At 44.2% G+C, this 13,945-nt stretch overlaps 1 protein-coding gene across 1 annotated transcript in view; it reads right to left on the minus strand.

The window, feature by feature from the left end:
* Positions 1-503: 503 nt before the first annotated feature.
* col4a3 (collagen, type IV, alpha 3) overlaps positions 504-13,945 on the minus strand; it is a gene marked incomplete at both ends in the record, with an annotated part of 33,396 nt that continues 19,954 nt past the window's right edge. The window contains 25 exons of the mRNA XM_083985657.1: positions 504-585; positions 1,673-1,845; positions 2,090-2,204; positions 2,309-2,486; positions 3,073-3,285; positions 3,668-3,766; positions 3,841-3,966; positions 4,070-4,141; positions 4,310-4,382; positions 4,924-5,054; positions 5,652-5,837; positions 6,069-6,170; positions 6,757-6,837; positions 7,453-7,579; positions 8,037-8,176; positions 9,415-9,504; positions 9,646-9,744; positions 10,306-10,440; positions 10,675-10,764; positions 11,724-11,891; positions 12,001-12,114; positions 12,429-12,579; positions 12,942-13,036; positions 13,160-13,264; positions 13,779-13,871. Coding sequence (XP_083841783.1) covers positions 504-585; positions 1,673-1,845; positions 2,090-2,204; positions 2,309-2,486; positions 3,073-3,285; positions 3,668-3,766; positions 3,841-3,966; positions 4,070-4,141; positions 4,310-4,382; positions 4,924-5,054; positions 5,652-5,837; positions 6,069-6,170; positions 6,757-6,837; positions 7,453-7,579; positions 8,037-8,176; positions 9,415-9,504; positions 9,646-9,744; positions 10,306-10,440; positions 10,675-10,764; positions 11,724-11,891; positions 12,001-12,114; positions 12,429-12,579; positions 12,942-13,036; positions 13,160-13,264; positions 13,779-13,871 — 3,038 coding nt within the window. The remainder of the gene's footprint in view (positions 586-1,672; positions 1,846-2,089; positions 2,205-2,308; positions 2,487-3,072; positions 3,286-3,667; positions 3,767-3,840; positions 3,967-4,069; positions 4,142-4,309; positions 4,383-4,923; positions 5,055-5,651; positions 5,838-6,068; positions 6,171-6,756; positions 6,838-7,452; positions 7,580-8,036; positions 8,177-9,414; positions 9,505-9,645; positions 9,745-10,305; positions 10,441-10,674; positions 10,765-11,723; positions 11,892-12,000; positions 12,115-12,428; positions 12,580-12,941; positions 13,037-13,159; positions 13,265-13,778; positions 13,872-13,945) is intronic.

The raw sequence follows: 13,945 nt of genomic DNA on the forward strand, positions 1-13,945 counted from the left end.
GTACCTATTTTAACAAGCTACTTCAAGTACTTAACATAACAACATTATCAGATGTAGGCTGTTTATCTGCTGTGAGCACATCATATCCAAGGGTTAGCATCAGGGCTAATTAGCTTGGGATAATGTGGCAATAGGGCTGACTAACAGCTGTTCCGCCTGTTCTCCAGACACTGTGCAAAATGCAGCTAAATAACTCAGATGTGAGCTGGTAACAGTCAGATTACATGCATTTAATTGAGTTTCTGATTCTGGGTAAGTTTGGAGTGACATGTCTTATTGGCAAATTAAAGAACAATATACAAAAATGAAAACCGATTAGTCTTTGATTGGTCCATTCTTCAACACCAAGCTGTCCTGTGGCCACCCTATTGACTCAGTGCTGGTGTGAATAGACAGGACAGAGTAGCACTGTTGTCAGTAGTATTAATATCAGTAGTGTTAGCAGCAGCAGTATTTACAGTGGTAGTATCAGTAGTATGAGCTGCAGCTCTCCGGTCTGCTGGTCACAGCCTCTTCATACACACTTGACAGCGGCTGATCAGACTGCCTGGAAAGTCGCCACTGTCAGTCTGAGGCCTTGGTTTACTGCAAGATGAGAGACATAAACAGATATGTAACTAGATGTTCAGTCACTGAGTGCTGCAGTCAGAGTTCCTGCGGAGAAAAGTCCCATACAGTGGGCTCATAATATCCAACTGCTTCCAGTTCACGACTAAGAAGACATTTTGTGTCTTCTTGTCAAACACAAAGTAGAGCACCACAATGTGTTTCACACCGTACATGAACATATCATTACAGGAGTACCTGAACATGTCGTTAAAGGAGTACTGCACTTGAACACGCCGTTAAAGGGATAGTTCACCCAAAACTCAAATTGCACTCATTATCTACTCACCGTCATGTCGACTAAGGGCTGGGAGAAGTTTCAGAGTCCTCCGTGCCTTCTCTGAGTTACAGGGGGTCTTGGCGTAGCAGTGCATGTCCATATAACGGTTGCAAATGGATACCAACTTTCTTCGTAACAAAAAGACACACCAAAAAACATCCAAATACCTCCATGCTGCTCGTATGTAATGTCCGTCTTGTCCGTAATCGCACTGACGCCGGCGCAAATCGCGCGAGATTTGGACGGACCAGGAAGAGGAGCTTCCGCTGCAAACACGCTTGAAATATAGACTTATTTAATTGTTTTCGGAACAATTTCGCATTTCGGGGCTTCAATACAAGACAACCGTATATGGACATGCACTGCTACACCGAGACCCCCTGTAACTCAGAGAAGCCACGGATAACTCTGAAACTTCTCCCAGAGGGTGAGTAGATAATGAGTGCAATTTGAATTTTTTAATAAGTGGTTACCACCATCAACGAACTGAAGTGTTCTGGTAAGCTTTGAACATACAGTAGAGCTGGTGAGCTCAATGCTGGCTGCCATGTCGTGCCACCATCTTTTCCGTTCAGTGGCGGCGTGACAGTAAGGTAACCACAGAGATACTGACTCACAGAGAGAGATACCGGAGTGGTTGGCTCTGGGAGAAACGATTGAGGTGGCATCTGTTTGAAAACCATCACGATTCCACGTGAATGCAACATAAAGAATAAGATTCAATTGGAACCTCAACGCTACATGGAAGGAATTTCTACACAGTTTGTCTTTAAAGGAGTGTTGTACCTGAACATGTCGTTGGGGTTGAGAGCAGCGAGCCAGTAGCTGTAGGAGTCGGTGTAGTAGTTGCAGGTTCCTCTGCCGTGACACTCGATGAAGGGAATCTTCCTGAAGTGTTCCAGACAGGATCCAGGTGAGGCCAGGGGCTGACCCGACCCCTCTGCCCCAACTCCAGTTTCCTAGAGATCAACAGGGTCAAAGATCTAATTCTCAAACACTTACATCATCATGGCTTACACTGAAGGTGTCCCTTCCTGTCCTTATAAGCTAACAAGGGACGCTGTTGGTGTTGAAGCTCCAAATTCCAACTAAAGTTTTAATTCATTTGACAAGGTCGTTTGAAGACGCTCAGCTCTCACTAAGCATATCAGATTGAAAGATGGGAGTGGGCTGACACAAGGCAATCCAACAAGTTTAGCTCACCATGACAAAGGAGTATCCAAACCAGAGCCGATCCCACTGAGATGGACATTCAGGAATGACACTGGTCTGACTGTGGATGGCCATCACATTGGCTCTGGCCTCACATACAGTGCACCTGCAACAAAGCAACACACATACAGTACACAGCACCTGAAAACTGGAATCACATAGTAACATGCATGCTCATGTTGGTGCATGATGATGCTCATGCTGTTTTACCGGCTGATGTAACTCTCCAGTGCCTGTCCAGAGATGAATGGGACACTGCCTGGCAGTGTTGCATTAGTGGACAGCCAGTAAGAGTAGTCGTTGCGGGAGGCGTAGCGGCAGGTGCTGTCAGTGTTGCAGAACATAAAGGGCATGGTGGTGAACAGAGGGAGACAGCTGCCTAGTGTACCTGAAGAGAGAGAGACACAACATGAATGTGATGTGAGGTCGCTCTATTATAAGTAGAGTAGGTCTGAACATTAGGAATATTGTACACTGCACTGCTGAGTAGCCTACTGTAGTACATGTTCCTCACACATTTGATAGTGATAGAACAAAAGAAATGCAACAAATCAGCTTCCTACTCATGCATCATTGACTTTTCCTTGATATTAGTAGTTCAAACAACACGTATGCTATATTATCAACACAATTCAAACATGTGTTCATTTATACAATTTCATTTAAGCACTACACAGTGTATTTTTTTTTTTTTTTTTTTTTTTTACATATGTTGGGTCTTTGTGTACTTGTGGTTTTCATAGTATCTGTATTTTTTTCTATATAAACCAGGGATGGAAACATTTGTTTCTATTTGATAAAATGATCATATTTTCCACTTGGTTCTTATCTTATTTTCTTATAATTTGTGTTTTGAATTATTTACTTGGGCAACTGAATTGTTTTAATTCAGTCGGTGACTTCAGATTTCATGTAAATAGTTCTTTATGCTGCTTTATATTGAAGTGGAGTAGAAAAGTTATGCTTCGTGTTACCCAGATCTTGTCCATGAGCTCGGTTGTTTCCGTTGATGAACAGCAGGGAGTATCCACTGTACACCTCGCTGGATCCTGCAGGGCATCTTGGGACCACGAGGTTTTGACTGTGTCTGGTGAAGAGGAAACCATCTTTCTCTGGTGCGTCCACGCAGGGACCCCGCGGACCTCGGACACCTTTAGCACCAAGCAGGCCAGGTGCACCTGCCAGACCTGTCAGCACAGGGTCAGCTCTGGATTAAAATCAGGTGATTCTCCGAGGCCAGGAGGCTTGAGATCCGTGACTGATTAGCAGCCTTTAATAGTGCAAATAGGCAAATGTCTGTGCAATTAAACTGCAAAATTAAAAACTCTTTACACCAGGGAACTTCAATGTCAAAAATGAAGAACCACAGATATTTGGTTTGGTCTGGTTTAACACAGAAAAAGTTCACAAACTATTTATCTACATTAAATCTAAACCATTATCTGTCACTGGTCTGAGCCTGAGACTCACTATTATCTGAACAATTATAGACTGGACACTCAACTTAGTATTTAGTCTCACAGTTGTATGTTGATGACTTAAAAGCTGACAGAACATCAGATGTCGTACCTTGTGCTCCAGGGAATCCTCTCTCTCCCTGATCCCCCTTCAATCCAGGGCGACCTCCTGGTCCTCTTTGGCCAGCCTGCCCATTTCTGCCCTTAAAACCTGCAGCCACAAAACACAACACTGTTTCTAAAACTGCACACACCTGTAGCGTGAAAACTGAGATTGAAACGCACCTGGAGGTCCAGGTCTCCCACGAAGCCCTGGAGATCCCCTTGGTCCTGGGATTCCCGGATCTCCAGGTGGGCCTATGTCTCCTGGAACCATGATCACCTCCCTGGTTACATCCTCCCCCCTAGGTCCTGCAAGGAACAGTACAGGGTTAGTAATATCACCAGTGGCAGTACGCTTTAAATTGTGGCAGTGCAATTAAAAGTTTGTTGGAGCATAAGACCTCCATGTTACCTCTCCTCCCAGGTGGTCCTGAAGATCCTCGCAGGCCAGCAAAACCTTGAAATCCCTCATCTCCCTTCAAACCTGAAACCCACAAAGAGAAAGTTTTATAGTAAAAAAAAAAAAACTGTGGTAAAAAGCAAAACTATGCGTCTACAGAGGCTGCTGGTCTCTGAAGACCATGGACACTGACTGATGAAGGTATATGCAGCTGGCAGAAACAAATGTTTGTCCATTGACTGCAGTTCTTACCGACAGGTCCTGTGACACCAGTTTCTCCCATCGAGCCTTTGGTTCCAGGTAGGCCTGGGAATCCAGCATTACCCTGTAAACAACAACAATTGTATTGTTTATACATTTTCTATACCGCTTATCCTGCACTTGGGTCACGGGTGAGCTGGAGCCTGTCTCAGCTGACCTTGGGCGAGAGGCAGGGTACACCCTGGGCAGGTCGCTAGTCTATCGCAGGGCTAACATATACAGACAGACTCCCATTCACACCTATGGGCAATTTAGAGTCGCCAATTAATCCTCTCAGCCATAACCCAAGCCCCACCCATTATCGGTTCAAAAAAACAGTCGGCCAATCAGAAGAGAGGATTATAACGTCTTCTGTTCTGATTGGCTGACACTGGCCTGTTGAGCTCCAGAGATAAGCCTGAAAGAAATGTGTATTCTTAAAACCACAAATATATCTTCTGATGGCTCAACACACAAACACTGAGAATAGGAACATATGGAGCTTTAATACAAGGAGAAATTGATTAAGCTAAGTTCTAAATTCACTATATGTTCACAGTTTTACCATTTACTTAAACTGACCAGACTGAGTTGAATTTGTCAGTGTAACTATAGGGTGTACTGACCGGTTTGCCTTGTGGACCAGGCTCACCAGGGAAGCCCGGTGGTCCTGAGGAACCTGTTGATCCTTTAGAGCCCTTATCTCCTTTATTTCCAGGACCTGGAGGACCAGGAGGACCTCTGGTGCCCTGGGGACCTACAAAGACAGAGAGGTGGACAGAAAGGTTCATTTAACATCTGTGTTGTTCTCTGAATCTTTGGAGCCACATGTCATATCTGGTTGTGTGAAGATTATATTGTTTAATGAGTATACTTTTCCTGAGTCAGGTCCATAAGAACTAACTGGCAGGTCTGGAGGAGACCTACTGTAGAGTCTACAGCCATGCCAGCAGCTCTGTGAGACTTTGAACTATTTTTTTTATGTCAAAGGCCAGATGAGGGAAATGGGAAATTGTTTTGAAGGTATTTGGTCATGCACCAGGTTCTGACATACTGTGTGCATGGGGTCAGAGATTTAACCTTGAGTCATTTAATCACATTCATTCAGGTTTACCCCAACTCTACTTCTAAGGTTTCATATGTGACCTAGGACACATGTTCAATTTTAAGGGGCGAACACCTCTCATGCACTCCTGGATTTATTGATTCCTCAGTCACACAGCGGAGTCTATTCCACCAACTTTAGAAGAACATATGAATTGATCTAAACTTTTAGGGTTTAGGGATTAACGCTCCAGATCAGCTACCCTGACCCTGTGGTGAGATGCTTATCTGTCTGTTCAGCAGTAGTTACCTCTTGGCCCCTGTCCTCCTGAAAATCCATTTTCTCCTTTGCTCCCCTCGAAACATATTCCCTCCTGGCCAGGAAGACCAGGAGGACCAGAGGGTCCAGAAGGGCCAGAACAACCTGGGTTTCCTCCAGGACCAGTAGGACCAGGAGGTCCACAGGGACCAGGAGGACCTTTCTCTCCAACACATCCTGAGAAGAGAGAGAACATAGACGGTTTATTTCTTACTCCACAGTTCTAATTGAAAATGAAGTCGGAGCAGGGGACTCACCCGTTGGACCTTTCTCCCCCTCTGGGCCCCGGGGTCCAATTCCAGGAGCTGAGGAAAGAAAAGTAGACTGTAGACTTTCATCCAATCCGAATGAGGCTGGTAGCTGGTTACTATCCAATCAGATTTGGTTTCATCCAGTCCAGTCTCTTACCCCCCATGGCTCCTTTCTCTCCAGGTGGTCCAGGTATCCCATCTTGTCCCTGGTTTCCTCTGGGACCTGCTGGGCCAGGATCTCCAGGAGCCCCCTTGTTACCTAAAAAACGCACAAGTAGGAGGCAAGGCAAGGCAAGGCAATTTTATTTGTATAGCCCGTTTTTACAAATAGTTTGTCTCAAAGGGCTTTACATGGCATCGTAACAACATCCTCTGTCCTTAGACATATCACCTTGTGTTTACATCAAAGGTCCTATTTAGACCTGCATCAACCCGCATCTCTAGTGATCTGATCACACTAATCAGCTCTAAGTGTGTCTGTGCACACCTTGATTTAAAATGCATTTCAACCAACCACTTGCGATTGGATCTCACTATCTGCTTTATATCCTCGAGAGAAATGTCAGTAGAGGAGATAGTCCTCTAAAAGATGTTTGTAGAGAAGATGGTCCTCTAGAGGATGTCAGTAGAGTAGGTGGTCCTCTAGAGGACATTGGTAAAGTAGGAGGTCCTGCATTGTGGTCGGGACACATGTGGTTTGAATAATCTGATCTAAAATGCGCCCTCAATACATCTTGGGTACATTCACTTGACCCAAGATGGATGTTAATACCAGGTCTGAACAGGGACAAAGTAGCACTACCTAATAACATTAACGACAGTATTTATAACACTTTTTCATGTACCTGGGAGTCCGGTGGGCCCTGGGGGGCCATTTTGTCCTGGAGGACCATCACTACCCTTTTCACCAGGAGATCCAGGTGGACCTGAGCAGACACGAACAGAAAGGAGTGATTTTCATTCAGCATGAAGAACATAATAATCTGCAGTCAAGTGTTTTAGTCAGTTTTTAGCTCAAATTTTGCGTACATAGCCAGAAGAAAAAGTAAACTGACTGAATGTTTCCACTCAGTACTCTTTCTTTCTGACTATCCAGTCCCTGCCATTAAACCAAGGTGATCAACCCATTAAAAGATCCAATCAAAGCTCAGACAAAGAAAACCATAATGTTTGAAAAATGATGTTTGAAACAAGTGATGATTGAAGTGGAAGAAATGTTGCCCAGTTCAGTCTTCTGCTCTGCAAAGACAAAAAAAATTACGCCCGCTACGTATAGGTTTTTCGACTTTTGGCTCGACCAATGCAATATCGTTCCATTCATTCATCTCCGCACAGCGCTGTTTCTCCGTTATTGTTGTTCACACACACAGAGAAGCGTGTATGCATGACAGTAGTGTGTGGTAAAAGCGAAACTCTTACATTCCGTCCGATCGCTGTTTCAAAAAAACCTGAGCTACAAACATGCAAAGATAAATTTAGGATGCATCAAAATTCACACTCAAGAACTGCAGATATAGGACACATAAACAGTAAAGAATCACCTCTGCATCCCGGAGACCCAGTGTGTCCTTTGGGGCCACAGGCACCACAGCTTCCTGGAGGACCAAAGTTCCCAGGGTCTCCTGGTTTCCCCATTACACCTGAAGGTCCTGGACAACCTGGATTTCCCTGTGAGGACAGAGCAGAGGACACTTCAGAGACACTTTCAGGAGCATTTAAGTACAAAAGGTTTCTATGTCTATATGCAATAATCTATAAAAACAAAAGATAGCTATTTCTATTTAATAACTTGAATTATTATGTTTATTATTTATTTTTATCTCCCTTTGGTGTTTAGTGTTCGAAAGATGAAAGAGAGTAAAGAAAAATATGATAGAAAGAGGAAACTGAGCTGAATAAGAGAAAAAGAAACATTGAAGTGTGAAAAAACAAAGCGGAAAATGTACAGTACATTTTATTAGAGACAAATGTGGCTGTGTAGGAGAGTTGACAGAAAAACAACTGAACAGATTCATTCTATCCAGAGAGAACTGATGGACTGAGGTGTGTTATATTTGATAAATGCTTTCATAAAAACAGGCATAAAAAGCAAGGAATAAAATGTTGTGGGTAATGAGTGAGATACCTTCTCTCCTTTACATCCTTTGGATCCCGGTCCAGGTGGACTTGGTTCTCCTTTGACACCTTTAGGTCCTCCTGATCCTGGTTTTCCATCTGAACCAGGTTTCCCACAAGGACCTGGGAAACCTTTCTCACCTTTCACACCTGGGCGGAGAACACAATGAGATAGATAAAGAAAAACAAAGACAGAAGTTTATTGTCTCTCTCAGACAAATTTAGTGTGAAACTCTTGAAAATCTTGAAGTCTGTGTAGGTGCTAGCCAGCTAATCTCCCAGCTGTCCAGTTAACACACCAGCCTGCTCTCTGGCCCGCTCAGATGTACAAAGACTTCTGGATTTAACCTTCACAGATGTTTGTTACCTGGGATATCCCTTGTAAGTCACAAAGCAACACCTCTCCCATTGGCTGATGGAGTCTATTGCTTTGGCCTATACAGTCACAGTCAGCAGCCTCCCACAGGTCTGCATGCGCACTTGACTTGTGGCTTGGCCACATCCTGGGTCTTATTCAGGGGAGTTTCCCTTCAGAATAATTGTGCTGCAGCAAGTTAGTCCTAGCGTCTTACTTTTGTCCACTTTTATATGCTGGACATCTCAGCCCCGTGTGTGGTATACACAGTCTTGAGTCCTAACTGGAACAGATGCTCCCCTGTGGGTTGGTGGATGCTAGATAAGATCAGTAAATAAATCTGCAAGAGAGGCTAGCGGATCATCTGATCTGCCCATGACCGCCTGCAGAGAAGCCAAACGAGAAGTGCCCAAAACAGAGACAGCAGTAGATACTGTATCTAAATCTCCCTGTCTGTGCAGAGTGCCAGCGTTAGCATTGGCATTAAACTCTGACACTCTGTCATCCATTGCAAGTTACAAGCTAACAAACCACATGAACACATAAAAGATCCACCTGCTAGTCTCTGGTTCTGGATGCAACAGACTCCTAATCTGAGTCTGGGTTTGACTGAGGTTCAAAATAGTTCCTGAGTCTTTCTGATGTTTCCTCCTTGTTGTGTCAATTAATGGTTACAAGTTTGGTAAGAGCTCAGTTGGCCCTCTCACCTATTCCTGAAAAGACACTATGACCACAGCTCCTGTTCATCCAAAAGATGCAACTGGTAGGACAGAATGTGTTGAGGTAATGCTTCTATATGACTTTTGCGAGGTGTGGTCAGTCACAAAAACACACACAACTTGACACTTCTCTGCTCTTTCGCCTGTTAACGTGGAGCCAGCAGGTGGTGGGTGGAGCCAAGGCCTGAGTTTAAAACATGTCTGCAGAGGAACTTTAACCCCAAACCCCATGTCAACCTTGCAGATCATATTTGTGATGAGATGGAGAGACATTTTGTGTTGAGGATGGGAGTGGGTGAGGATGAGGAGGTTACCTGGGATCCCCATTTCTCCTGTGTTACCAGGGAGACCAGCAGGACCGGGGGGGCCTTTCTGCCCAGGTCTACTGGGGTCTCCAGGAGGTCCTGAGACACATACACATTTAGGGTCATGCTAAACATAAAAATAAAAACACAATGCAACAAAAACGGGTGTTGTGTCATCTTGAAGCTCCCAAATATGATCATCCAAATAAACAAACAGTGTTTCTCGGTAGCTGTATTCACCTATTGGACCAGGACTTCCAGGTTTGCCGCTGCCGCCATCTGGGCCTGGATATCCCGGGAAGCCCTTCTCTCCTTTAATCCCAGTGAAACCCATGAGCCCTACGGGTGAGACAGAAGGCAGGCAGAGAGATAGACACACCTAGAGAATCTTAATGAAGAGGATCAACAGACATAATGATAGTGTCTTTTTATATCTGAAGTACCCCGACATTGATGTGTGATTAGTTCAAATACTTCTTCATGTGTTAACATCAGTGATTTGTATCTGTGTGCTTTGCTGTAAAATGCTGTTTAAGTACAGTCTTGTCATATAAGTCATATATTTTGGACAGGTCTTCTTGGGTGTAGTAGGCAATTACCAGGAAACAGTGAAGTCTCCATTAAGTTACTGCTTCCAGCTATGAGACAATTTAACATATTAACCCCTGTAAAACCACAATATATTTTTTAAGAAAGAACATAAAACATTGAGTGCAGTGAGCATTAGTGGTTAGCTTTGTCCTCCGGTCTTTAACAGGGTGTAGCTTAATATGAAACAGACAAAGGTTAAGGAATGTAAACTGACTAATATAAATAAAATATAAATAAAATGAGGACCAGAGTAAATCCCTGAGGAACACAGAGGATGTCCACTTAATAGAAAATAATAGAATCAGTTACCAGGACGCCCGGGGTCTCCTGGATCTCCGTATATCTCAACAAAAGTTGGAACTCCTTTTGGCCCAGGCATCCCTCTGTTCCCTGGAGGTCCCGTAGGTCCCTTGGAACCACCGATACCATCCCCTCCGACCTCACCTGACACACAGACAGACATATTTAGAATTAAAAAAGACGATGGATGGATGGATGGATGGATGGATGGATGGATGGATGGATGGATGGATGGATGGATGGATGGATGGATGGATGGATGGATGGATGGATGGATGAATGGATGGATGGATGGATGGATGGATGGATGGATGGATGGATGGATGGATGGATGGATGGATGGATGGATGGATGGATGGATGGATGGATGAAAGAAACCTTTTGGTCCTGGTTGTCCTGTCTCTCCTGGTTTCCCATCATCCCCTGGCCACCCAGGAGGTCCTTGAGGACCCGTGTTCCCTCTGAAACCTAAAACACATTCATGTTGGCTGTACCACCCTTGTAAGGCTTTAATTTACAATCAAAACTTGTTCTGAAGGATTCATGTTTGCAGCACCTCATTGTGTAGCATTAGCTCAGGCTGGGAACACACTGGATGCATAGTAGGAGTGACAGCCGCTGAGCCGGCGTCACCAAGCTACTGTGGAAAATCAAATGCACACCGACTGTCTCTGCTGCCGCAGCTCTGTCCCTACACAGAGTTTACAGGTAATTGGAATGTGTGGCTTATCTTCAATATCAATTAATTTCTTATTCTTCTGACAGCAAATGTTAGTCAATTGTCACTGTCTCAACCTTCAGCTCGATGGTTAAACACATTCAGATTCATCCTAGAAATAACTTTAAAACTGTTCTCTGTGTTGGCTAGGTGCTGCGTCTCAAGATCATGTGATGCTTGCACATCTCAGAGCCAGTGTGTCTGCTCTAATCCATTAACATGGGCTCTGAATCAGAAATCAATACATCCCACAGCCACCATGCTTATACTACCACAGACCTAAGCTTCTGTTGCTGCTTCCTGTCTAATCCTCACTGGATTCAAGATTCATTTAGTGAATCATTCTGTTACAAGTTTATAAGACCTAGAAATGCTAGCTACCATTAAAGGCAAACAGATAAATGCACTGCAAGAAGAAATGTCATTGGCTTTTACCAGTCAGCAGCTACAGTCAGACAATCCATAGATGAATATATCAGAAAAAAAACCTAAGACAGAAATTACTTAATTTGCAATTTGCATCCATCTTTTGGACTACAGTATAGTTTTCATGTGTTGATGAAAAATGTAATACATTTGCATTGTTGTTTATTATGTCACTGCCCCTCCAGTTTTCCTTCCTTTCATTTTATTTTGTTCTGAAAAACCTTTTGTGAAAGAATATAGAAACAAATGATACAGCAGAAATATCATTGTTATCCTTCCTCACCTGGGCTTCCTGGCTCCCCATCAGTCCCTCTCCGGCCCTTCAGTCCAACAGCCCCTACTGGTCCTGGACGTCCATTAAACCCTGGGGCCCCAACTGGTCCCTGACGCCCAGGAAATCCCACACCCGGCAACCCAGGGTTACCCTGTACCCCCTTTAAGCCGCGGACTCCTTCGAAACAGAGGCTGTGTTAGTTTGGGTTAGACTCTCTGTGGGACAGATCTCAGGGACTTGTTAAATGAATATACTGTAAATGAACAATCCTCCGCACAGTTGGTACCTGGGAATCCGATGACACCTGGCTGTCCTTGCTCTCCATCAGCTCCGGGCTCTCCGGGCAAACAAATTCCAACCTGACCAACAGGGCCAGTTGGACCATCCAGGCCACTACGACCTGCAAAAAAACTCCACTTCAGTTCAGTTAGCACATTTTCAAACTCTTGCATCAGAGTACGGAGTTCCTGAACTGTACTTGACCTTTAGATGAAGTGTTCTAGAAACAATTCTCAAGCTGTTTGCTGAACGTTCAAGCTAAACAGGTACGGCAGCCAGTTAAGCTTTGCATACTAGGATGTGACTGAGTGAAATCAAAGCCAGAGAATGAACTGACTGACTGACCAAATGACCAGTCAAGAGCACATTTCACACCTGTTCCAGCATCTGTCATCTTAAGATTCTTTTATTGGATTCAAAACTTAAATGTGCTACCCTTGGGTCCTGGTGGTCCATCTTGTCCTGGACGTCCTGGAACTCCATCTCGTCCTTGAAATCCGGGGTTTCCTTGGCGTCCCACAGAGCCATCCTCTCCCCGAGGGCCGGGCTGACCCTGCTGGCCTGGGAAACCGGTTCCCCTGTCTCCCTGTGATCACAGAAACCAGCAGAACAGAAAAACAGTCGAAGAGATGATGACATCAGTTCACACTGCTCAACATGACTTCAACATCACAACACGAGGCAGGAAGTGGGATGTTCTTATGAGGAATTCAGCTGCTTTCATCGGGAGTTACCAAAGCTCTGATATCTCTGGATTTTTTCCAGACCAGTAGCAGCACGTCTCTCTGACTTTTTGTGTTTGTGGTTGATTGTCCTACCAGAACTTTGAACACATGTATGAGATGATAGACAGCTGTGAGTGAAGATTATAACTTTACTCTCTCAAACCTGTTGGAACATTTACAGTCTTTTAATTCATGTCTTCCTGTTTGTATGAGTCCATGCTACCTTTGGACCTGGCATCCCTGGTGGGCCCGATGGTCCCGCTCGTCCCTTGATACCAAAACTTGGTAAACCTGGAGTCCCTCTAAGACCCTTGACACCTGAAAATGCACAAAGTACTTTTCATTATCTCTTTTTTGTTTTAAATAGTTCAATTCTGTGTTTGTTATTTATAATTTTCAGTTTTTCTCAATTGTTTTCTTCACCGCTGTTTCGACACTGACCTTTCACCCCTGGGAAGCCTGGGGGGCCCTGCACAGAGAATCCTGTATCTCCTATTTCGCCCTTTGGACCAACAAATCCTGGAAAACCTGGAGGTCCTGTCCCACCTGAGAGCAGAAGAACACACAGGTGAATCAGGTGGTGCAGATGGAGCTGTTAACACAACAGACTGTCTCTACAGACACAGTCCCCACCACACATGAGTAGAAGCCAGTAGGTGATGATTAAGCAGGTTTTCTTTTGTATATGTCTATATTGTGACTCTTAGGGAAACCATACAGGCTCGACCTTTAATGAGAAACATCTGTTTTGTAACAGATGTGCACTAGGACTACTACTGTTAAAACTGAAACACTGCATGTTAAACACTGGGAGTTTAAAGGTCTTCTCCTACGTCCTCTTCACAAAGCTGTTGTTTACAAAGGAAAAATTAAAACTCCTAACTATTTTCAGTTTACAAACACATCTTCTCTTGCGCACACATTTTTGTTCACAAAATGTTTTGTTCTGATCCTGATCACAGCGGGGACCTGTTCACACTGGGTGGTTTTTTTAAGTTTGACTTTCACAGATGATTCATTGTATCTAAAATGAAAGTTGCAACAGGAAAACCCATCTCACCTTCAGGTCCTGGATTTCCAGATAAGCCTTTATCTCCTTTCTGTCCTGGGTCTCCTGGATATGTTTTGATTTCACCTGGAGCACCTTTTTCACCTGAAACAACATGCAGACCGACTTTTAGCTCAAGTCCTTGCCCACTCCAGTCTGCTCTAAACCTGGACAGTCTC

The sequence above is a fragment of the Trachurus trachurus genome, assembly GCF_905171665.1.
Source record: "Trachurus trachurus genome assembly, chromosome: 13".
NCBI lineage: Eukaryota > Metazoa > Chordata > Actinopteri > Carangiformes > Carangidae > Trachurus > Trachurus trachurus.